The sequence below is a fragment of the Protopterus annectens genome, chromosome 1.part2, assembly GCF_019279795.1.
Source record: "Protopterus annectens isolate FY-2018-M chromosome 1.part2, PAN1.0, whole genome shotgun sequence".
Classification (NCBI taxonomy): Eukaryota; Metazoa; Chordata; order Ceratodontiformes; family Protopteridae; genus Protopterus; species Protopterus annectens.
In genome coordinates, this window is record NC_056727.1 from 556,552,325 (window position 1) to 556,577,383 (window position 25,059).

At 41.3% G+C, this 25,059-nt stretch overlaps 1 protein-coding gene across 2 annotated transcripts in view; it reads right to left on the minus strand.

Moving 5' to 3' along the window:
- ENTPD6 (ectonucleoside triphosphate diphosphohydrolase 6) overlaps window positions 1–25,059 on the minus strand; it is a 921,044-nt gene that overhangs the window by 465,053 nt on the left and 430,932 nt on the right. For both annotated transcript variants that reach the window (XM_044057700.1, XM_044057708.1), the window contains exon 4: window positions 19,102–19,245. In XM_044057700.1, coding sequence (XP_043913635.1) covers window positions 19,102–19,245 — 144 coding nt within the window. The remainder of the gene's footprint in view (window positions 1–19,101; window positions 19,246–25,059) is intronic.

Genomic DNA, 25,059 nt, shown 5'->3' on the forward strand with positions numbered 1-25,059 from the left:
GCTGGTTGGAACGGTCTTTTTGTCAAACTCTGCAGTACAACAGTGAGGTCCCAAGGTGGGGAAGGATCTTTAATGGGGTCTCAGAAAAAAGATACCATTCATAAATGCTTTGCATAATCTAAAGGTAGACAAAGAGCTGGGTTGACTAACTGTGGAAATTAGAAATTGCAGCTAGCTGAAGTTTGATGGTAGAAAAACTTCATCCTTCTTTAAACAGAGTACTAAGGAAAAGCAAAATATCTGAGACTGGTGTAGAAAAGGGATCAATGTTTTTACTAGTAGCCCAAACAAAGAACCTTTTCCATTTACTGTTGCAGACATTCTTAGTTGAACCCTTTTGTGAGGCTAAGATGATGTTATATTCCAGGGAAGCAAGATTGGACTGTCTTACTATGGCTGGAATGGAGAAACCATGTGGTCAGTTTGAGGGCATGAAGATTGGGATGCTGCAATCCTGATGGGTGAGACAGGAGATCCCGTCTTGGCTCCAGTATCCACGGAGGACATTTCAGATGAGATCAGAGGAAGGGAAACCATATTTGTCGAGGCCAGAAGTGGGCAATAAAGATGACTGCGCTCTTCAGCCTGCTTGCCTTCTGAAGAAATTTTGGGATTAGCATAAGAAGAGGATATGCATAGGAGGCCTGGGGGGCAATTGTGTACCACGGCTTCCCTCGGGGACTCCCCCCGAGGGGGGGATCAGAGTGAAAAACTCACTGCACTTGTTGAGGGAAAGGGAAAAAAATCACAACAAGGCTGACCCCAGCAACTGGACATCAAGTTCGCCACTGATTGACAGAGGGACCACTCATGCAGAATCAGAACAGATCTGGTGAATCTGTTTGGCAGCTCATTGGTTTTTCCCGGAATGTGAGTTGCAACCAGAAGGCGGTCCAAAGATATCACCCATTCCCAAACCCTCACAGCCTCTCTGCACAAGGGGTAAGAATGGGTTCCTCCTTGTTTGTTGAAGTACCAGACTACAGACATGTTGTCAGTGTGAACTGCAATGGTTCCCAGAGGAAGAATGTCCTGAAAGGCTTGCAACGTTAGGAGAACTGCTTTCATCTCAAGGACACTGATATGCATCCTGGTTACCAGAGGGGACCACATGCTTTCCCTTGTAATACCCCCCCCCACCACCACAACTGGGAAGTGTCCGTGGTCATTGTGACCATTGGAGGGGCAATCGAGAAGGTCCTGCCTAAAAAGTGGTTGCCTGATAGAACCCACCAACAAGTATGATTTTTGCAGATTGGTGGCAGTCTGATAGGAACAGATAGAGGTTGGCAGAGTATATACTATTGTACTGCTAATGTCCATTGCATAATTCTCATAAAGAGCCTTGCCAGAGGATTGTTACTGACATCGACCACACAGCTTGTAAAACTAGGCGTGCGGGGGGGGGGGGGGGGGTAATAGTTCCCAAACTTGATTCCTCAGTGTTTTTATGCAGTGAAGGGGGAAGAAGCTATTTGATCCCTTGTGTTCAACTGTGTTCTTATGAATTCTAGGCTCTGCACAGGAGTCAGATTGGACTTGTCTAAATTTATGTTGATATTCAGGGAGTCTGAGATTTGAATAAGATAATCTCTGGCTTGGAGATGTTGATGCCTTGTGGGGGTGGTGAGGAGCCAATCATCTAAGTATGGAAACACCTAGAATCCTTTGAGTCTCATGTCAGCCGCTATGACTGCCATGCGTTTGGTGAACACTCAGGGTGCTGTAGTGAGCCCAAAGGGCAGTGCTCTGAACTGGAAGTGATTGGCTCCCAGCCTAAAGTGCAGAAATCTCCTGGAACACCTGTCTATTTTGATATGATATTACACATCCTTGAGATCTATTGAGCACATCCAATCATCCTTGTGCAAAAGAGACAGAATGGACTGAACTGTAACCATTCAGAACTTCAACTTCTTTACATAACGGTTCAGATTGCTTAGATCCTGTATGGGTCTTTGGTATCCTGTCTTTTTCAGCACCAAAAAGAAGCGGGAGTAAGTTCTAAATCCTCTTTATTCAGTCAGGACCTCTTGGATGACTTTTTTTGCATCAGTTTTCAAATTTCTTCAACTGCCTGCTCCATCTGACTGGGTGGCATGCTGGGGAGGTTCTTGTTGGTGTTTGGAGGGTGGGAAGAAAATGAAATAGCCTCTGGATATTACGTTTCGCACACATGAATTTTCTGTCAAGAGTGTCCAGTCTTCTGGGTGCAAGGAAAGTCAACCCCTGACTGCCTCCAGAGATAGACATTCAGGCAGCACTTCAGGTGTGCTGATAGGGCTCATCAGGGAAAGTATCCCTAAATCCCTGGTTCTCCGGACCCCCTCTGCCTCTAGGGCGACGTCGACCATTAAGTCCTCCTCCTCTGCCTCTGGAAGAGGGATCCCCAAGCAGGTCCTGGAAATGCCCTTGGGATTTACGGAACCATATTTTCTTGCCTACACGTTGGGTCATCAAAAAGGACCTCTGAGGCATAGTTAACTTGATTAAAACAGCAGAATGGGTCTTTCCATCCTTTTTGCAGCAGGTCACTATATCTCCAACAGAAGGGCCAAACAGTGATGAGCCATCAAAAGCATCATTAACAAAGACCCTGAAGGGTTCTGCAAAATCAGAGTCTCATCCAAGTGTGCTTCCTTAGGGATAGGCCTGAACCAGCAGCCCATGAGGTACCTTCCTCTGTAAAGGAGATTAGCCTCATCGAGGAGTTAGCAATGGATGACAGAGTGGCCAGCTTTGAGAAAATTTCTTAAGCTCCTCTGCAGGCATGGATTCCGAGAGATGCTGAGAGCTCCTTGATCAGATCTCTCCTGTATCCAGGTAAAATGAGCTAAATAATTTAATGGCCACAGCGCGAAAGTGGCTAAGGCATAAACACACTTTCCAAATCTGTCCAATGCTCTAGACTCCTTGTTAGGTGAACAGATATTGGCAGTCTCCTCTGCCAGTTCCTTTTTAGTGGCTGCTGCCAAGAAAATGGCATCAATAACAGGACCCTTAATCCAGTGTTTCCTATCAGCCAGTGGGACCAGGAACCTATAGGGGATTTAGGAATAGGCTTGATGGTATCCAGTTCCCTCCATGCCTGGCAGGATACCAAATCAATGAGGTCATCCACTGGGGAGGGGTCACCCAGGACACAGATGAGCCTGTTCTGAAAGTCTCCAAGAACACTGACTCTTCAGAAGGAGGAGGTTGGACAGACCACCCACCTTTCTGCTTCAGGATCTCTAGAATGTCTCAGAAGGAGATGTCATCAGGTGGGAATCAATGGGATCCTTCTCCCTCATTAAAGTCACTGTCTTTGGTTAATGACTCCATCGGTTAGTCGATGTGCTTCCTTCTGCAAGTTTTCTTCCAAGGAACTTCCTTTGCCTGGTACTTGGGGGAAGTATCAGAAGAAGGGGATCCTTCTTGGACAGGAAGATCTTGGAGACTGCTTCAAAGTGGGTTGGCTCAGGACAGAATGAGTAGGCTCAAGACCATGACCCAAAGGGGGTATGGGCGTAGTCTGTAGAAAGTACAGTTTTGTACCTACCATAAATGTAGATGTCCGAACTGGATAGCATCTGCAGTCATAACAAATGGGTTGTCCTGTCGTCAGGCAGCCCTTCGGTCGGCCGGATTCCAAAGTCTGGGTCCGGCTTCGGCTGATGTCGCACTTCACCCGACGTCATCTTTGCTGGTCTTCGGGTATAAAGGCATCAGCTGACGCCATTTTCCTCTGTGTTTCTTGCCCCAGATGCCAGTTGCTCTCTTGGAAGGCTAAATTTTGGATAAATGCCAATGTTTCCAAAAAAAATAGAAGGCAAACACAAAAAATAAGCATGTATGTACATATATACAAACAAATACACCATAAGAGACCCCCCCCCCAGCTAGCTATTAGGAGGGTAAATACCCTAGGAGTACCACAGAGGGGAAGGAGGGTGGGTAATCCCGACTGCAGATGCTATCCAGTTCGGACATCTACATTTATGGTAGGTACAAAACTGTACTATGTCCTTCATGGATGCATCTGCAGTCATAACAAATGGGTAGAATACCATAGCCAAACTAGGGGTGGAGGAAGAAAAATTATGGTGTAGTTAGGATCCCTTGCAGTACAGCAGTGGCAAACCCTGCTCGGGATCTAGAGTATAGAGGTAAATTATAATGCTTGGCAAATGTATGCACGGAGGTCCAAGTAGCCACCTCAATAATGTCCTTGGTTGCCACTCCTCGTAAGAAAGCTGTGGTAGTGGCTGTAGCCCTTGTAGAATGAGGTCTTATGTTCTGTGGAATTGGTTTTCCATGGTAGGAGTAACAGAATCTTATGCAATTTCCTATCCATTTGGAGATTGTCTGTTTGGAAATTGCTTTTCCTTCCCTTCCTGTTGCATAGGCTACTAAAAGCTGGTCAGTTTTTCTGTTACTTTTGGTTCTGTCCAGGTAGTAAGCGTAACTGCCTATGTACATCCAAGGTATGCAGCAGTCTTTCCCCTGTTCTGTGGATTGGGAAAGAAGGTAGGTAGGTGGATTGCCTGGTTTAAAGACACTCTGGATACCACCTTAGGCATAAATGTAGGATTAGTTCTCATGGACACCCTATCTTGATGGAAGATTAGGAAGGGTTGCACTGCCATTAAGGCCTGTAGTTCCGAAACCCTCCTTGCTGAGGTAATTGCCAGTAGGAAAGCAGTTTTCCATGACAGGTGTTGCAGATCTGCTGTTGCTGCTGGATCAAGCGGAGGGAGTGTCAACTTTTCTAGCACAAAGTTCAAGTCCCATGCTGGTAATGGTGGTTTCCTAGGAGGTTTTACATTCTTGATCCCTCTGAGGAACTGCCTGAGTAGAGGATGCGAAAAGACAGGTGGATCGAAGCTGTATTCTGCTGAAATAGCTGATGCATGTATCTTGATGGAGGAATAGGACAGGCCTGTATGTAGAAGCTCTGCCAAGTACTCCAGAATGTTAGCAATATCTATGTGCGACACATCTTTTCCTCTTTCAGTACTCCAAATGACAAACCTCTTCCATTTTCCTGCATAGTTCCTTCTTGTTGAAGGTCTGCGGGCTTCAAGGATAATGTCTTTAACCCTTTGGGAAAGGTCTGGGTTAGTTGCTGCTATGTGATGTTCCAGGCAGTCAGTTGCAAGGTTTTTAGGTTTGGATGCATGATGTTGTAGATGTTCTGAGTTAACATCAAAGGCATCAGGGGTATTGACCACATTCTCTCCCGAGACATGCTCCTCAGCAATGGGTACCAGTGTTGTCTTGGCCAATTCTGAGCTATCAGGATTATCCTTGGACGTTCCTCTTTGATTTTCAGTAGTACCTTGTGCATCAAGGAAAGAGGTGGAAATGCATATGCTGTCAGGCCTTTCCAGCTGAAGGATAGAGAGTCCACCTTCCATGCAAGTGGGTGGAATGTCCTTGTGCAGAATTTTTTTGAGCTGGTGATTGAGTGGGGATGCGAATAGATCTATTTGTGGCATTCCCCATTTCTTTGTGATGGCCTTGAAGATGTCCGGGTGTAGCATCCATTCGTGAGCATCCGAGGTGGTTCTGCTTAACATGTCTGCTAGGGTGTTCTCTTTTCCCGGCACAAATATTGCCTGTAACTGGATGTTGTAGCTGAGAGCCAGATTCCAAAGGTCCAATGTCATTCTGCATAGGGGTATGAATGAGTGCCTCCCTGTTTGTTGATGTACCACATGACTGTGGTGTTGTCTGTCCTTATCATCAAATGGCCTTCTTTGAGGAATGGTCTGCATTTTGGATTGCCAGTTTTACTGCCAGCATTTCTTTTGGTTTATGTGCAGGTGCAGCTGGTCTTGAGTCCACAATCCTTGTATGCATTTGTCCAGCATGTGCGCCCCCCATCCTAGGTCTGAGGCGTCCGTTGTGATGGTTTGGCTTGCTCGATAGTTGTGGAAGGGTAAGCCTGGGTTTGACTGGCATGCTTGAGCCCACCATAGGAACTCCTGTTTTAGGCATGGGATTGGTGGGATTTCTGTTTCTAAGCTGTGCCTGTGCTGAGACCATAAATTCTTTAGGTACCACTGTAGCTTTCTCATATGCAGTCTGGCATGTGGGACCAAGATTATGCATGATGCCATGAAGCCCAAGGCCTGCAGAACTTTTCTTGCTGTTAGTTTGTTCTGCTTTGTTAATGCCAAGAAGTAAAGAGGAGTTCTTTTGTTTTCTGCAGTTAGGAATGCCATTTGTTTTACTGTGTCCAATTCAGCCCAAGAATGTTCTTGTTTGGGATGGTATCAGCCTTGACTTTTGTAAATTGACTGTGTATCCCAGGGCTTGTAGCAAGTAAATGACCCTTTGTAAATCTGTTGTCAGCTTGCTTTTGTTGTCCGCTTGTAACAGGCAGTCGTCCAGGTATGGATAAATTTGGATTCCCTGTAGTCTGCAGTGGCGATTACTGATGCCAGGCATTTTGTGAATACTCTGGGCAGTAGATAAGCCAAAGGGCAATGCTGAGAATTGATAATGCTCTGATCCTGCAAGAAATCTGAGGTATCTTCTGCAATTTGGTCGAATGGGGGCGTGCAGGTATGCCTCCTTGAGATCTAGAGTTACCAGCCAACACTCCTTGCCCAGCATGAGAAGAAGTTGCTGTAGGGTCAGCATTTTGAATTTTGGGACAATGATGTATGTGTTTAAGATGGACAGGTCGAGAATAGGTCTCCAACTTTTTTCTTTTCTTGGTACTAGGAAGAGTCTGGAGTAGAATCCTTTGCCCTGTTCTGTTATTGGTATTCTTTCCACAGCTCTCATCTTTGTTAATTTCGCTATCTGCTGTAGAGCTTCTATTTTTTGATTTGGAGGTAGGTTTGGCATTCCTCTTTTTACTGGTAAGGTGTGGAAGTGGAACCGGTAGCCTTGGTCTATGGTTTGCAAAATCCACTTGTCTTTTGTGATATAGTGCCAATTTTTCGAAAATAAGGCTAACTTTCCGCCTAAAGGTGCTGCTATTTGCTCCCTGGTAGGAGGTGTCAGAGCCAAGTCACTGTGATTGTCCTGTTGCAGTGGCAGTGGTTGTGTCTGCGCCTCGGTTATTGCCTTGCCACTGTCGTCCTCTGTAGGCACCTCCTCTGGATTGATTTCTGCCTCTTGAGCGTCTATTCCTGCCCCTTTGGGATTTTGTGGAGTCTGGAAAGGACCAATTTTTGGCAGGCCAGTTCCTGCTAAACCTTGGGGGCTGAACCTGTAAGAAATCTTTAACTGTTTGTACAGATTTTGCCTTTTCTTCCATTTTCTTCATTACTTGCTGGGCAGGTGTACCAAATAGACTGGCCTTATCCATAGGAGCATCTAACAGCTTTGCTTTAACATGATCCGGTAAGACCTGTTCTTTCAGCCATGCATGCCTTCTTATCACTGTGCCAGTCATGGCTGATCTAAATGAAGCCTCCAGTGCATCATAGCCACATTTTAAGGAATGGTTACTAACCTGTTATGCGTTATTCACCATTTCTAATACATATTTCTTATCTAAGGATTCATCAGAGGACAGTTTTTAGTTAACTGATCAAGCATAAACTCTTGGTATTGGATCATATGAAACTGACAGTTTAAAGCTCTAGCTGAGAGAGTAGCAGAGGTGTAAACTTTTTCCCCATCTCTCTAAGGACCTGGATTCCCTTTCAGAAGGAATAGGGTTTTTGCTGTGGTCGAGGCTACTGCCTTAGGCCCCTGGGATATAGTTTGGGATCTGCAAGTGGGGCCTTGTATAGGTGGTGATGAGTGTCTGGCACCCTGTAAAATCTATCTGGTTTGGCAGGGGCTGGAGGTAAAGAATCAGGAGCAGTGCAAACATCATTAAATGCATCATCCACAACAGGCAGTACAGGAGGTATAGCTAAGGGCCTATGTTGTGGTAAGTGCAGAAAAGTCCTAAGCCTTTTCCTTGAATCTGAGAAATCTTGTCCCTGCCATTGGAATTGTTCTCTCATGGCATGTTAGGTTTCCCCAAAGGAAAATTCCTCTGGTGGAGAGGCAGCTGGAATGGATTCTTCAGCATCGGAATCTTCATAAGTAGACAAAGGAGCCTCTGGCTGGTCTGTAATGTCCGAGTCACCTGCAGAATCATCAGAGGACACTGGCTCGGGGGGCTCTTCTCTAGGTCTCTTTTCTGGGGGCTGAGAGGCCCTGTCTGGGTGAGATTGGGATCCCCTAATTAAGGATATTAAATCTTCTGCCAGAGTAAGCATTTGTGAACTTGAAGTGGGCCTGTGTGAGGGGGGCTTAACAGACACTGATTTAGCAGATTTGGCTGCTTTAGCCCTGGCAAAGGCCTTAATAGACATGGCTGCAGGAGGCTTAGCAGCACCACGTGCTGGGGTAGAGATATCCAAAGGGATGGTGTCTGATAAATCACTAGGAACCACGGTTGTAGGCAAAATGTCTGAGGCCGATTCAAGTAAGGTAGCAGGAGCCTCAGTAGTAGTCATGGATTCGCTGAAGATTGACGGTTTTCTCGGTTTCGGCCGAAACCGAGACACAGCGGCTTGCTTATCCGTGGTTTCGGCCGAAACCGCGGACCGCGAGTGTCGGTCTTTTCTTTGCGTTTTAACAATTTGGGTAGTCGGAGGATCCGGCGGCATAATGTACGCAAAATCTGAGCGAAAAACTGTTCAGCAAACTCCGACCCGGCGCCTGGCGTTCGTCGGTTGAAGGAAGCACAGGCGAACAGGCTGCTACGTCGTGGTCTGGGCCTAAGCAAGGCAGACAGTAAGAGTGGAAATCTTTATGAGGTATTTGTTTCCCACAAGTTAAACAGTTATTCACTTTTCTGACATCGGCTGAGGCAAGAAAGAGTCCCCAATGGGGTACTTAGCTTTTTAGAAGTCTTCGAAGTAGTATTCGGTAGTAGTAATCTCTGGATCTGACCGACTGGCACTTGCGAACAGCTTCTGCTTCGGGCGCCACGCGGCAAGAAAGACTGGGGAAAATGGCGTCGGCTGATGCCTTTATACCCGAAGACCAGCAGAGATGGCGTCGGGTGAAGTGCGACATCAGCCGAAGCCGGACCCAGACTTTGGAATCCGGCCGACCGAAGGGCTGCCTGACGAAAGGACAACCCATTTGTTATGACTGCAGATGCATCCATGAAGGACATCATGAAAAGATGGTTCTCTGCTAAGGGAGAATATCATTTTCACTAACTGGAAAGCCGATGGACCCAGGGAATCCGTTTCCACCTCCCTTGGAGCTGAAGCAATGAAGGGGAGGCAGTCAGAACTCACTCCAGATCCATGGCCTCCAGAGGGAATCAGACCAGAGCTGTCGAGGGACGAAGCACCCAGGGGAAGAGATGGCTCCAACAAGGATGGAGTCCACCCCATTCCCCCAGACCCAACACCGACACCTCAGCTCAGAGATCCACTCTGCCCCAAAGGAATAGGAACAGGGCTGATAAGGGGCACCATCAGAGTAGAGGAAGGTGGTTTCCCCAGAGCCGAAGCTGACACACTCGGGAGTCATGAAACCTGTAACTCATGAAGCCAAGGGTTGTACTGGAGAAGGAGTTGTGATGGTATTGGCCTGGTAGCTCATCTGATTCGACTGACAGGGGATAAAGCTGACACTACCCCTATCTGAATCTGGGCCTTGAGGAACTTTCTCATAATCCTGTCCATGTCTACGTTGGACCCGCTTCTAGAGGACCGGGAAGAAGCCGAAGAGGGAGGTCTGGAGTCCCAGATTTGGGTTAAGGGGGCTGTCCTAGCCGGCTTGGGGATTTGCTTCGAGCTCTTGAATCCACAGCCCTTGGATCTGTCATCAGAGCAGAGAAAGGAGGAGGAGATACTGTAATAACCTCGGTCATATCTGAGAAGGCCTGTGGATCCTATAAGCCAACAGTTTTCTTTGGAACAGTGGAGGTCAGATCCAAAATTTTCTTAGATTTCAGTTTAGGCTCCAAGGGGTCTCTTGAGAAAGCAGAGAGAGAGAGACATCTTCTTAGGCTCCTTGGAGGAGGAGTAGGATGAAGGCATGGAGGGGGTCTGAGCCTTGGAAGCTGAAGAAGGAAGAAGACCCCTTAAGATAAGCTTGTGGCATCTATCAGAGAGCACATGGATTAAAGGATGCACAAATCTCACAAATTGCTTTAAGATGATCAATGCCTAAACAGTGGATGCACTCCTTATGGGCATCTTGGTTGGGGATATTGTGCCCACAAGAAGTGTATTGCTTGAAGCCAGGAGAGGGTTTGTCGGACACAGCAGTCAGAACAAAACCTGGCCGAAAGCCTGCCAAAAAACAATCACACACACACACACACACACACACACACACACACACACACACACACACACAACACCACCAACTGTTAGCACTGAAAGACTGACTAGACAACTATAAAGCTATCACACACATTTTTTTTTTTTAAGGAAAGAGAAGAACCATAGCAACAAGTTAAAAGGCACAAGAAAGACTAACACACACATTTAATTAATTCTAAGGGAAATTTAACTATTTTTAACTATCTATTTCAACTACTTTAACTATTCATGCCAGCTAACGCTACCAGAAAACATGCTCTAAAGCACTACAAAGTTCTAACACTAAAAATTTCTAAAACTATTAACCGAACACACTCTAAACTAGAGAAAAAACATGGAAGGAGCACACTAATTAAATTCTAAATGTTAAGAAGAAGAAACAAGACTAAAAAGGATATTAAATTGTTGAGAGGCTGGATCTTTCATCTGGCTTGAACACAGAAAATGAGATCTGGGGTGCTGGGGTGGATTAGTGCATTATGGGTAAAGGAAGGAGCTCCAGAGTAGGTTCCAAGTCTGGAAAATGTGGCTGAGCTGGATCCAAGGGTCAGATCTGAGACCCAATCATGAAGAGGAATGAAGAGGACAACATTAGATACCACAGTTATTTATAGGCAAAATGAAGGAATGCCCATTCACCTATGATGGATGGATCTTTGGGATACTGGGGGACACCAGAACACCTGGATAAAACACACACAGACACAGGGAGGACATGGAGACTTCACACAGAAGGGACCACAGCCAAGAGCTAAAACACAGAAAAAGTGTTGTGAGACGGCAATCCTTTCAGTTGTACCACTGGCAAGAATGTCAGTGTGTCAATGGCAGCCCTTTCACTGTAAGCACTTTCACCAACAGTTGAAAATTCCTTTTTCTCCATTGTTGTTTAAGCTCAGAATAGGTACAATTAAGTTCGGGGTTGTGTGTGTGTAGTGTGTAACCCCAACATGGGGAGTGAGGGGGCTTGTCACCCTGAAAAATATATATATTCCTACTTTCATCAAATCTGCTTTTGATGAAACATTTTCAGAGCTTTTTTCCATGCGGGAAATGTGATGTTGATTTAACAGATATGAATCTGCGCCACTATGCCAATGATCACCATTTGTCTCATATATTCTGCACAGACCACCAAAGATAGACACTTACTGTATAAAGTACTGAAATTCAACTGTCATGGACAGTGAAAACAATTATGGCCAGCTTGTTACCTTTAGATATACTACAATGTCTCCCACATTCATTCAATGATCATTTTTACACTGATTTTTTTTTTTTTTTTTTTATTTGTTTACTGGATTAGTGAACTGATCTCAGTGGACCATTTGCAGGCACAGCTCAGGTGACCATATCACAATGTAAAGAAGAGAAAGTTACATGCAGTGTAATACAGAGATACACAGCTATAAAAGCTTTAGAGATTTACACAAACTTTACACACAAAAAATTGAAACGCAAGTTAGAAGCAATCAGATGCAAGAAAAAGTAATGGAACAGTTGCCCCTTTGGATTCTTTTTGAATCTTCTGTTTCAAACCAGCTTAATTAAGTTAGTAGGAAAATAGGGGAGGAGAAAAAGGGTGACAGAAATAGGAGAGAGTAAAGATTTCAGTAGAACTGTCAGAATGAATAAGTGGGCACTACACCATAGATGTAAAAACAACTAAGAACTTTAATAACAAAATAAAACAAAAACAGAATAAGCACTTTTGGCGTGTGCCTTCTTCAGATCCTGCTGGCAAATGCTATCAACCACCTATTTAAAAGCATACTAGCAAACCAATTAAGCAATAATTAGAACAATTAAGCAAGCAATTCAGTCACAACTATCACATGGCCCCTTTAGATAACATAGACTCAAACAAAAACCCCATATCCAGCAAAGACAAAAAGATATAAAATAAAAAACTACTTACATTTAAAACGAACTTGTCAACTCAAAATAAAAATTTTGGTAAAAGCAAAATGAATAACACATTCAATACTCGAAAATAAACAAAAATAATCCAGGTTATAAAAAACTACTCTGAACTCAGTCTCACTAGTATTAACATACTAAACCCAGGAGCCACCCATTGATGACATAAATCTCACTGAAGCTTCAATCTTAAAGAGACGAAGCACTCTAGTTGCATAACTTACTAAGAGAGCACCAGAAATACAGGCTATGCTATAGTGAATCTACATCAGAACTTATGAACCAATCTTCGTTCTTTCAAGAACAGTTTGAGTGGAACCATACCATTAAGACCCGGGAGCAATCCGCTCTCAGATTCATTATCGATTTAGATTCTTCTGTTTCTGTCCAGTTAATTATACCCCCTTCCCTTATTGTTAACATAACCATTGAGAGCACCATAAACCTAAAACTATGAGTAGCATTGTCTCGAATATGACTATACAAAGCAATGGTGACCACTTTATTGTGTATGTCAGAGTGATGCTTAGAAATCCTTTCTTTCAACATCCTGTTAGTCTTGCCCACATAAAAACATGGGCAAAGACTACAGGTAGCAATATAAACAACATTTTTACTGTTACAATTGGCATTCCCAAGGAACTGATATTTTCTTCCTGTTAAGCATGAATAAAAACATTGCTGGTATTAATAACGAGAACAGACTTTGCAACAGCCACATTTCTGGGTGCCAAAACGTCTAGACTCAATCATTTTCACTTTGTTGCACATAGATGAACCTTGGTTGCTGTCACATAGCAACGTCTTTAGAGTTTTCTTATTCTTAAAAGTAAAATGAGGTGTGGCACCTACTATTTCTTTCAGCCTATTGTCAGATGTCAAAATAGGCCAAATTTTCTTGATGGCTTCACAAACCATGGAATGATCAGTACTATACATAATGCTGACCCTTACTATTCCTTCCTCCGTGCTAGCAGATGTTCTTTCATTATCCGTCTTTCCACTTCTCCTTCCATGGACTGCATGTTGGGAGTAGTAGGGTCTACCTTTATTCCCTCGCAACTGTCTCATACTTTCTGTTGTTAATTCTTCTGTGACTGACCTGTAACCATGGTCCTTAAAACCTTGCAGCAATCTGTTATTTTCTTCAAGGAAAAACTCATCTTGGGTGCATAACCTGGATACATGAGTGATTTGATTATCAACCATATTGCGGAAAATGTGCCTAGGGTACATACTGCAAAAATGCACCATGTGGTTCCTCCACATAGGTTTTCGATACAGCATTGTATTGATTCCTTGACTGGGATCCAATAAGATCTCGACATCCAGGAACTCAATCTCTTCTCTAGACATTTTGACATCAAATCTCAGAAACATGGTGGTCTCTGTTAAGAAATCTACAAATTCCAGGACTTCTTCCTCTCTTCCAGCCCATAAGATCATGATGTCATCCACAAATCTGTTATAAAGAATAACATTATTTTTCCATTGGAAATTGTCATTCACTGCCCATTGCTCCTCCCACTGAGCTAACACAAGATTAGCATAATGATTGGCGCAGAGGGTACCCATCGCTACCTCCCATCTCTGCCAATAGTAGTTGTTACCATAAACAAACATGTTGTTCTCTAATACCACTTCCAATAGGATGCAAATAACATACGAGTCCAACTTCCTTTCTCTACAAAGGTCTCTTATGGCTTCAACACCATATGAGTTCGGGAAAGATGTAAAAAGACTGTTAACATCCATGGCAACAAGTAACAAATTGGAAAAATCATGAACGTTGACTGTGGCTTCAAACAAATGCTCTACAAATTGTGCAGTGTCCTTGACTATGTTCTTATAGTCACTCAACAGCTTTTTCAGCTCACTTTCCAGGAAGATAGAAAGAGGTTCTGTTGACCATCCATGACCTGCCACTATAGGATGCATTGGTGATTTATAACTGTCTTTGTGGATTTTAGGCAGTCCATTGGTGGTAGGTATAACAGGATGTTTCATTGTAAAGAACTCAGAGTTCCTTGGTTATACTCCTATTCATAGGCATCTCATAGATTACATCATCTATCCTTCGTTTCATCATATCAACATCTTTCTTCTCGATCTTTGTGTACGTCTCTGTCACTGAGCATATTTGTCATGCTTTAGTCATAATCATCTGTACTCATCACCACCACAGCTCCTCCTTTGTCAGCTGGTCTGATGGTTAAAGCTTCTCTAGCTTGTAGCTCTTTAAGAGCCTCATATTCTTTCTTTGTTAAATTCTGATAATGTTTGCCTTTCCCATCATCTCTAGCTCTGGCTATTTCTTGTTCACATAAACATATAAAAACCTCAACTGTAGGATGACTTACTGGTACAAATGTGCTGGGCTTCCTGAACTGTCTTTCAAAATTGTACTCTTGCCTTTGGTTGGACCCAAAGATGTGTTTCAACGTTACATTACGTCCATAACACTTTAAGTCAGTCACAAATTCATCCAGTGGAGAGCATATAGCTGGAATGAAACTTAGTCCTTTTTCTAGTAAGGTAATGTACTCTTCTTTTAGAATGCAATTAGATATATTGACAACAACAGAGTTTATCAAAGGACTTTCCTCCTCTTCGTTTCTCTGCTCTTAGATCTGCCTGCACATGTCTCCCTCATGTGTATTAAAAAAGGGAGCTGCTGCTCTATGGGTAGATGTGATGACCCTTTTTTGGGTAGTGTTCCTACCTGCATGGTAGACATGGAAGATGGTCCATTGTTGCTTGTGGAGATGGAGAGATCAGAGTCATTTGCAACTTGTTGGACGGAAACCTCAGAGATATCATTGGACAGACATTCCATATCATCCTTTTGTGGGCACACACTCCTGTTCATCTTATTATTAACTATGGGGGCTCCATTCACTTCATGTATCTCTGCCCGAACGGTTACTCCATGTTGTGCTTCATCTCTCTTTTTAGGCTGTGAATTTATTTCAGAGGCCCTACTCAAGATCCACTTATCACTGGATTTAGTAGCCCTGGGCCATTCAAAGAGATGGCCTTTCTTGATATCGTTATAATCTTTCAATAGCTTTTGGCTCTTCTGCTCTTTCAGCCTTGCTTCATAGGCTACTAGCCTATCTTGTAAACTCTCTAGTCTATTCAGATTGCTCTCAGACAATTTTGCAGCTTCCAACTCCTTTTGTTTCTCCTCAATCACTTTACTAATTTCTTCTTCCTGTAGTCTAAAAAAGTCAATAAGCAGCTTCATGTAACTGAAGCTGGTTTGAATATTTATTGCCTGCCATATGGCCAACAACCCCGGAAAGGTGTTGCCATAACTAGGCATACACTTAACTCTTAGTCCTCGAGGAATCAACTGATGGTGGAGGCAGGCCTCCATATGAAAACGTTGCCACTGTAAATGTTTCAGGCGATATGCTGCATTTTCTACTATGTTAAATGTTTCTTCAAAACCCAAGTCATCCTTCAAATCAGTAGATACTGTAATCTTAGCACTGTCCAAGTTAAGCTTCAGAAGAGGGTTGGTGGTGCCTGTAGTGATATCCGTCACCACCCTCCTGGTTACAGAGTCAGAAAAGCATTGATCACTGAATGAATCCATAGATCAGTCTATGTGTGATGCTCCTGATAAACAAATCAAAACTGTCGCCAAATCAAATGAACACCACTGAAGAACGCTCCAAAACCCAAGAATAACAGTCAGAAAAAAAGGCACGCTACACCATAGACATAAAAACAACTAAGAACTTTAATAACAAAATAAAACAAACAGGATAAGCACTTTTGGCATGTGCCTTCTTTAGATCCTGCTGGCAAATGATAAAATCAAACTATTTAAAAACATCCTAGCAAACCAATTAAGCAATAATTAGAACAATTAAGCAAGCAATTCAGTCACAACCATCACATGGCCCCTTTAGATAACATAGACTCAAACAAAAACCCCATTTCCAGCAAAGACAAAAATATATAAAATAAAAAACTACTTACATTTACTTGTCAACTCAAAATAAAAATTTTGGTAAAAACAAAATTAATAACACATTTTTCTGACTCTTATCATGTGGTTTTGGAGCGTTCTTCAGTGGTGTTCATTTGATTTTGCTACAAGAATGAATAAGTGGAGATGAAGTGAGAGAGAAGAAAGGTTGTGAGATTTAAATGATGTAATAAGACTGGTGGCACTGACATGAAGGGTGTGCAACTATGTGTTTTCCAAATTCTGTTCTAAAGTAAGTGCATTAAAAGAGTTCTCTTAGCTAGGCTGGTGGTGATTCTCAGAGTTTAGAGATATGGTGCAGAAAGCATGACTGGTGCAGTAGACTGAAACAGATGGTTTAATTTGTATGAACAGGTTTTAGGAAATAATTTGGTTGCTAAAGGTGAGGCGTCAGGAAGCCAGCAGATCATCAGATATTTGCTTGATAGGCTTTAGTGTGAGTTGTAAAGAGGTGATCTTAGTCAGATGAGTTTCTGATGAAACAGCATATTTAACTGAAAATGATTTGCAGGATTGTTATATTTTCCTCTGATGCCATGGCAATGATGAATGGTCTGTTCTCAAATAACTAAAATTTAGGCTCTAGGATTTCAGCAAAATATGATACACTCTCTAATATTGCTCCCGAGACAGATTAGTGACTGCTGCAATCCAACAAAAGCATGGTAAACCTCTTTTATCCATTTCTCCAGTATCTGGTAATTATTGTCATTTTGTTGACTATGTACACATGAAATACCTGACTGCACTAAAAAAGACCACAACAATGTATTTCAACTCTGTTTCCCATAAACACATAGTAGTTAGCTTGCTTTGTGCAAACCTACTTTAGCCCTGCAAAATTAAAACAGTGACTGTTTAAATTACGCAAATGGCATGGTCAGTCATTTTCAACCACAGACAGCCCCCTTTGCATAATTATAGCCAGGTTGTTGATTGCATACACCTCATAATTTGGCTTGTAATAATATATACGTAAATAAAATGGCCACAGTCATTTTTTCAACTATTACTTGTGCAAACACTTGACAGCGAGCCACACAAGCAAACATTATTCTGGCTTTGCAGGGCAATTTCTGGCTAAGATAAGCAAAGAACAGTGCTAATTTATTTTACACAAAATCACAGAAGAAGTATTTCAGCCAAAAATAATAGGAGAACAAAAGCCCCAAATCAGTCATTATTTGCTGTCTGCAATTCCGAAATGATTTGTCAGAAAAACAAATTTTACAAGCAGACCATCAAAAATAAGGCAAAATCTATGACCTTCTGTGAAATCACACACTATTTCCAGCTTATCTCACACAAAAATAATTTACTCTGAATTGTCCATTGTCCATAATATCAAGCTGCCTGCCAAGGGAAAAATAGCTTACCTGCTGCAATCCACACAGTTTTTCCACTGCTCTTTTAGTGACTACTGCACCCACTCCATTCAGTTCAATGTTCAGAATTTACATCACTTTTGGCTATGTGCACAACAAATACTGATCTGATGTGCAGATTTGGGGTGCAAATGAGCAGAAAGTCCAGATATTACTGAATGTTATTCACGAGGCACTATGCCTCTAACTGGTTTTAAGAGTGGTGCCATGGTAGCATCATCTTTCTCTTGGGAAATAAATAAAAAAAAAAAAAAAAGAGAAGCAATCCTGGATGAATGGCACACTAAAACAGCCTTTCAGTTTGCCTACGAGTAAGGCAGGCCACAATATTAATAGGGACTACGAGGGGTGCCTAGGTGGCTGACAAACTTAAAAATATCAGAATTACAACTTGGTGTGTTATGACATCAGAACTAAAAAAAGTACTTATTTTACAAAAAAGTGATATTTTCTGCCATTTAAACAGAAAAAAAATCAGTTTTGACAAGTGCAGACTGGTATCCATGTATCTGAGAAGTTGTCTTTTGAGCACTACTGCTTAGGCTGTGTACTATACAAGGCCGGGTATCTATGTTTCTAGCCTTGAAAGTGCTACATGTCTAACTATGGTCAAATTAATGTCAGAAGGTTAACACAAAAATATCAGACTGCATCATTTCCTAACCACTGAATTTAAAATGAAAGTGCAGCTATCAGTTTCATTCAGGATAGCAAATATAAAGCCTGCCATAGACATAAAAATGCTCTGTTATGAAATCAACCCTAAAAGGGCTACATATTTTTTGAAAATCTGAGACATTTTTCTACATTACTGGGACAAAAGTAACATTTAGGCACTAGTAGCAATCTAAGAATATTTTACAACACCTCGGTATAATTTCTGGAAAATATTATGAGAATGCATTTGATTACTGACACAGCTCTTCATATAAAGAAGGGCCGAATGTAAGAATTAAGGGCAAAGCCTTTTTGAAAGTGACCGTTTAAAGAAGTTATGAAATGTTATTTAAGCTGCCATTTTCTGGGTAGTATTTTGTAAACTAGTGGCAAATAGAACTTCCACGGGTTCAAAGGCCCTTTTCCCACAATCTTATGCAAGACATTCCTAGCCCATCTAATATGCCTCTACACTACTGAGCTTGCAAGGCACCAGTACTTACGTATGCCATTTCTACTGAGGGTGTTCCTGTACAATCACTTCTGCTTAGAATGTCACTGGTACAAATGTAAAGAATTACAACCATGGCAAACAGCCAGCATAATGCAGAGTACAAAACAATAAGATTATTTTTAATAACACTTCTTGTTTCTTAATGTCTTCTCAGCCAGCTCTGCTATCTTCAGAAATGTTGTACACTATGTATTCAAAAAGTTTCCAATTCACTTTTTATCATACTTAGGTGGGTAAACCTCACTTCTTTGCACATATATTTGCATACTTCATGCAGCACTACAGCTGTCAAATTGTTTTTCACCACTATTTCTCATAAGTAAAATGCTGGAAAGTTACCTTATTTAGTAGTTGCATGGCTTTTTCTCCAGGTAACAGTCGCAGCCCTGCTGTTGCTTTCAGTACTAGAGGAGTACTCCTCCAAAGGTTACTTGGAATAGATGCTTTTGCCACATCCAACAACTCTTTTATCCCCCGAGTACACTAAACAGAAAGAAATTCAGGTCAGTAACATTATTGAGAGCAAATATTGCTAAATTTTAAACAAGTAGACAAGTGGTAGCTCAAATATCACAACACAGGAAGATAGAAACAAGAAACAGATCTTTTAATACAGCAATGAGTTAAACTATGAATACATAAATGAAATAAGTATTAAGCATGACATTTTAATGCACTGTACAGCTTGGCTATTAATCAGCAGTGCCATAAGAAAATATAGGAAGAGATTACGTCATTAGCTTAAGAGACAGAAAAGTTGCAAATCTACTGAACAAGCATCATTATAGAGATGTTCAGGTTCCAGCATGATGCTTCTCTTCAAATTACTTGCTGCCATTTTGGAAAGCTGGGTTCTGCTCATCTCTCCCTAAGAAATTTGGAAAACTGTGAAGTATATCCATATGCATTAATGTACTGTGAGATCTTTTTGTTTTTATCTATCCACAAATGCACATGCGCACACGCACACACACTTAAATCTGTAAAATCACAACAGCAACAATGCGGTTTTGGGTCTTAGCCTTCTAAAATTTAAGGGGAGGGGATGAAGACTCTCAAAACAATTAAAAAATAGTCACGTTATCATTTTGGAGCATTGGTCACCACATCATTGATTGATCTACTGAAGACTGATAGGTTTAAACTGGCCAATCTAACCTTAGTTCATCAAAAAAAATGTAAAATTGTTTTTATGTGGAAGGCAAAGCTAGCCCCAAGAAGTTAATTTTCGTGCTCCCTTCTATTATAACTGATTCTATGGCTACAAAAAACACAGGTAAAACAGAGCAGTTTAAACATCTTATTAAATCATCAAACGTTAAGCGGTAAAATGAATTTACTTACATCAACAGAAAAGAAAACAATTTGTTACATTTTCCAGTGTTATGGCCATGCATTTCAGTCACTATAACATAATATAAACTGCTCAATTCCTGCCTTCCCTTAAAACTCACTCCTTCTGGACATTATTTTGCATTCACTGTCTACATAAATGCCATTTACTTCTTTGAAATGTGTTCTGTCCCTTTCTAAAGATCCCACCTTGAGTTAGTTTATCTCCATTACAATATCCAGAACTTTCTTGAAGTTGGGTATAGATTTTGATTTCCATTTCCTGGTAAGTGCTTTTTTGGCAGACACTGACATTAATATTAGTAAGGCTTGTGTGTAAACAGTTCAGATTCTACATTTCAGCTCAAAGTTTCCTTAGCTACAACCATTTACATAAAAGCACACTGTAGGGGATATAACGGCCAGAAAACTACATTTCCAGTATGTTCCCAAATGTTCTTCAAAATACAAAGCATTTTTAATGAAATTGTCTCGATGGGCTGAAACTAATTGTGTTGATGACTATTTATTTGTTACTATGGATACAGTGTCCCTATTTACTGTCATTCTGAATGAGACAGGAATAGACATCTTTTGAGTAAGAATTCGACATATACTTTTGACCAAGTATATTTGATATGTATTTTGCTAGATGCAATCCTTACGAGTAAGGCCTTTTCCTTTGCGGATAGGTATTATGTTCAGAATGTAGGTGTTCAGATGGGCACCATGCGTGCGAACAGTTGCGCAAACATGGTGCTGGCACATTGGGAGTCTGAATATTTTTTTTAATGTAATGAATATATATAAAAGTTCACTTTTATACTACGCTAGTTTCAGGGATGATGCCTTTTTCATTTGGGCTGGCTCAACAGAGTCTTTACATGGTTTCATTACCTACGAGATACCACTAGTTTTCTGAAATTTACCTTTAAGTATTCTGTAACTGAAATTGATTTTTTGAATGTTTGTATAACGAAAACTGTGGGTGGGATTAAAACATTAGTCTGTAAGAAACTATGTAAGAAGAAACCATATATTACATATTTGGGGTATGCACCCCAAACATTTGAAAAAGAATGTTATGAAGAGACAGTTTTTTAGGAACACCAGATTACGTAGCAGAGATAGTGAAATGTACTATTCTTTTCATGTTCTACTTGACGAGTTTTGTCGGAGGGGTTAATGTGCTTCTGAAATACTTCAGGTACAAAATGAGGTGTTATCTTGTCAGTAGACAAGAGCTAGACCAGTTTTTAGCAATGAAGCCAGTGATTATATAGATGACAGGGATGCTAATATGGATCATATAAGGATGTACTTGACCTTTTCTAATAATTTCACCATGTATGTGATATTATTAAAAAGCACTGGAGGATACTTAAGTCAGACACTAAATGCAGAGATGTCCTTGGTGATGAGCCTCTGTTCTCTTTTAAAAATTTTAGTTCAATCAAAAGAAAGTTGTGTTGTAAGCCTCTCGTAGTAGGTGTGGGCAATGAACCAAGATTAGATCTGAAAGGAACTTTCCCATGAAGGGGATATAATGCCTGCAAATATATTAGAGAAGGTGATTGTTTATGCATCCAGACACTGGACAGTTGTTTAACTTTGACTTTTATGCTGACTGTGGTACTCAAAAATGTTTTTCTTGCGAATTGTAAAATATGCTACAGTTATATAATAAGTAAGATGAATCATCTTAGGGACATAATTAGAGAGCACTTGTACAGCATGAGTAGAGGTAATATTAAGAATGCACTTAGCAAACATGTAGTTAATGAGTGATGTATGCATACCTATACATTTTAGTTTTAGAAATGTATTTATCTACTGTATGGGGGGGGGTTAAGATTTATACTGAGAAGCTTGAGACTAAGTGGATAATGTTGCTTCATACGACAAAAGCCAAGGGATCAAATGAGTTTAGACCTGCCTTGAAGTCACAAGGTCTTAGGCGGTAGGTTTTGAGATATTTAAATTCTGATTTATCATTGTATATTTATATCTATTGAGGCACCTGAGTTTGGTGGGAAAGCATTCATCTTTATCTTATTTTATTGTTTTTGTTGCATTTTATTAAAGGAGCTGCATTTTACACCTTTTTGCTTTGCTGTTTCTATAGTTTTGGCTTTGCATTATTATGGAGATGTTTAAGTTCCAGCATGACGTTTCTCATCAAATCACTTGCTGCTATTTTGGAAAGCTGGGTTCTGCTCATCTCTCCCTAAGAAATATGGAAACTTGTGAAGTACTTCTGTATGAATTCATTTACTATGATACCTTTTTGTTTTTATCTGTTCACACACACAAACACACACACACACACACACACACACACACACACACACACACACACACACACACACACACACACACACACACACACACACACACAAGCAATTCTGTACAATCACAACAGCATTGGCTTAATGGGGTTGTGGGTCCTGGCCTTATAAAGTTTAAGGGGAGGGGATGAAGACTTCCAAAACAATTAAGAAATAGCCACTTTATCATTTTAGAACAATGGTCACTGCATTGGTCACCACATCATTGACTGATCCACTGAAGATTGTTAGGTTTAAACTGGCCAATCTAACTTTAGTTCATTAAAAAAATGTAACTGTATTTTTATTTGGAAGGCAAAGCTTCCCCCAAGAAGAATTTTGTTCTCATCCTCCCCTCTACTGATTCTATGGCTACAAAAAACACAGCTAAAGCTGAGAAGGTTAACATTGTTTTAAACATCTTACTAATAACACGAATTTACTTGCATTAACAGAAAAGAAAACAATTTGTTAAATTTTCCAGTGTTATGGTCATGCATTTCATTCACTCCAAAATAACATAAAACTGCTCAATTCCTGCCTTCCCTTTAACCTCATTCCTCCTGGACATTATTTTGCATTCACTATCTACACAAATGCCATGTATTTCTTTGAAATGTGTTCTGTCTCTTTCTAAAGATCCCACCTTGAGTTAGTTTATCTCCATTACAATATCCAGAACTTTCTTGATGTTGGGTATAGATTTTGATTTCCATTTCCTAGTAAGTGCTTTTTTGGCAGACAATGACATTAAAATAAGGAAGGCCTGTGTCTACACAATTCAGATTCTACACCTCAGCTCAGAACAATAATTTCCTTAGCTACAACCATTTACATAAAAGCACTTTGCAGGGGACATAAAAAGTACAGTTTTGTACCTACCATAAATGTAGATGTTCGAAGATCCACATTGCTGTAGTCCTAACACTTGGGTAGTCCGCTGTCCCTCGGTCGGCCCGAATATCAGAGTATAAGGCTGACGTCGGTCAAGGCGCATTTGACTGACATCAGAACGTCAGGGTACAAATGCGCATGACCGACGTCATATCCTCAGTCTTTTCTTGCCCCAGATGTCAGAAGACCCTAAAAAGAAAGGTCAAAACCCATAGACAACAACTAAACAACCAACCAGCCTAACACCAAAAATATGTACAATATATACAATATATACAATATGCAATATACCTCAGATGGATAACCCAACCCCACAACCACCTCAAACTACAGAGGGAAGGAGGGAGGGTAAATTGGACTGCAGCAATGTGGATCTTCGAACATCTACATTTATGGTAGGTACAAAACTGTACTATGTTCTTCATCTCACATTGCTGCAGTCCTAACACTTGGGTAGAATCCCAAAGCAGAGGAAAGGGAGGATGGCTAAACTATAATGAAGCAGGAGCTGCCAAAATGCCCTGCAACACAGCAGTGGCAAACCCAGCCCTGGATTTAGAGTACAGTGGAAGGTGGTAATGCCTCGAAAAGGTATGCACTGAACTCCAAGTGGCTGCCTCCAAAATATCCTTAGTAGCCACCCCTCAAAAGCTGTTGAAGTGGCAGTAGCCCTAGTGGAATGAGGCCTAATCCCAGCTGGAATCTCTTTGCCATGATGGGAATAACAGAAAGCAATGCAAAATCCAATCCACTTAGAAATAGTTTGTTTTGACACGGGCTTGCCCTGAGAGCACAAAGCAAAAGAAACTAATAACTGCTGAGATTGTCTGAACTCTTTAGTTCTGTCCAAATAATATCGCAACTGCCTGTGTACATCTAAAGTGTGCAAAATCTTTTCCCCTTTAGTTTGGGGATTTGCATAAAAAGTAGGCAAATTAATAGTTTGGTTTAAAGCCACACTAGAAACCACTTTAGGCATAAAGGAAGGATTAGTACGTAAAGATACCCTATCCTTATGGAAAATTGAGAAAGGCTCAACTGCCATAAGGGCCTGCAATTCAGAAACCCTTCTTGCAGAGGTAATGGCCAACAAAAAAGCAGTCTTCCATGACAAGTATTTCAACTCAGCAGTAGCTGCAGGCTCAAAAGGTTGTAGAGTGAGTTTCTCCAACACAAAATTGAGATCCCAAGCAGGAGTAGGAGCCCTTCGTGGGGTCTTATATTCTTTGCCCCTCTAAGAAATTGCTTGAACAAAGGATGAGAAAACAATGGTGGTTCACAATCATAGTGAGCTGAAATTGCTGCAGCATGAATCTTAATAGAAGAGAAGGACAAACCTTTGTCCAATAACTCAGTAAGATATTGAAGAGCCACACTTAAATCAGGCTCAGAAACATCCAAATCCTTAGCTGCACTCCAAAATAAAAATCTCTTCCATTTATCTGCGTACACTTTCCTTGTAGTAGGCCTTCTAGCTTCCAAAATCACATTCAAAACTTGTTGTGGAAGTTGAGACCCTCTATGGTTTAAAACAGAATATGCCATGCTGTTAGGTGAAGAGAGTGAAGTTTGACATTGAGCAAATGACTGTCCTCCTGGGACAACAGATGTGGAATCAAAGGCAAAGGCCATGGAGGCTTCCGTACAAGACTTCTCAGTAATGGGTACCAGTGCTGTCGAGGCCAATCTGGAGCTATCAAAATCATCCTTGGCTTGTCCTGTCTGACCTTCAGAAGTACCTTTG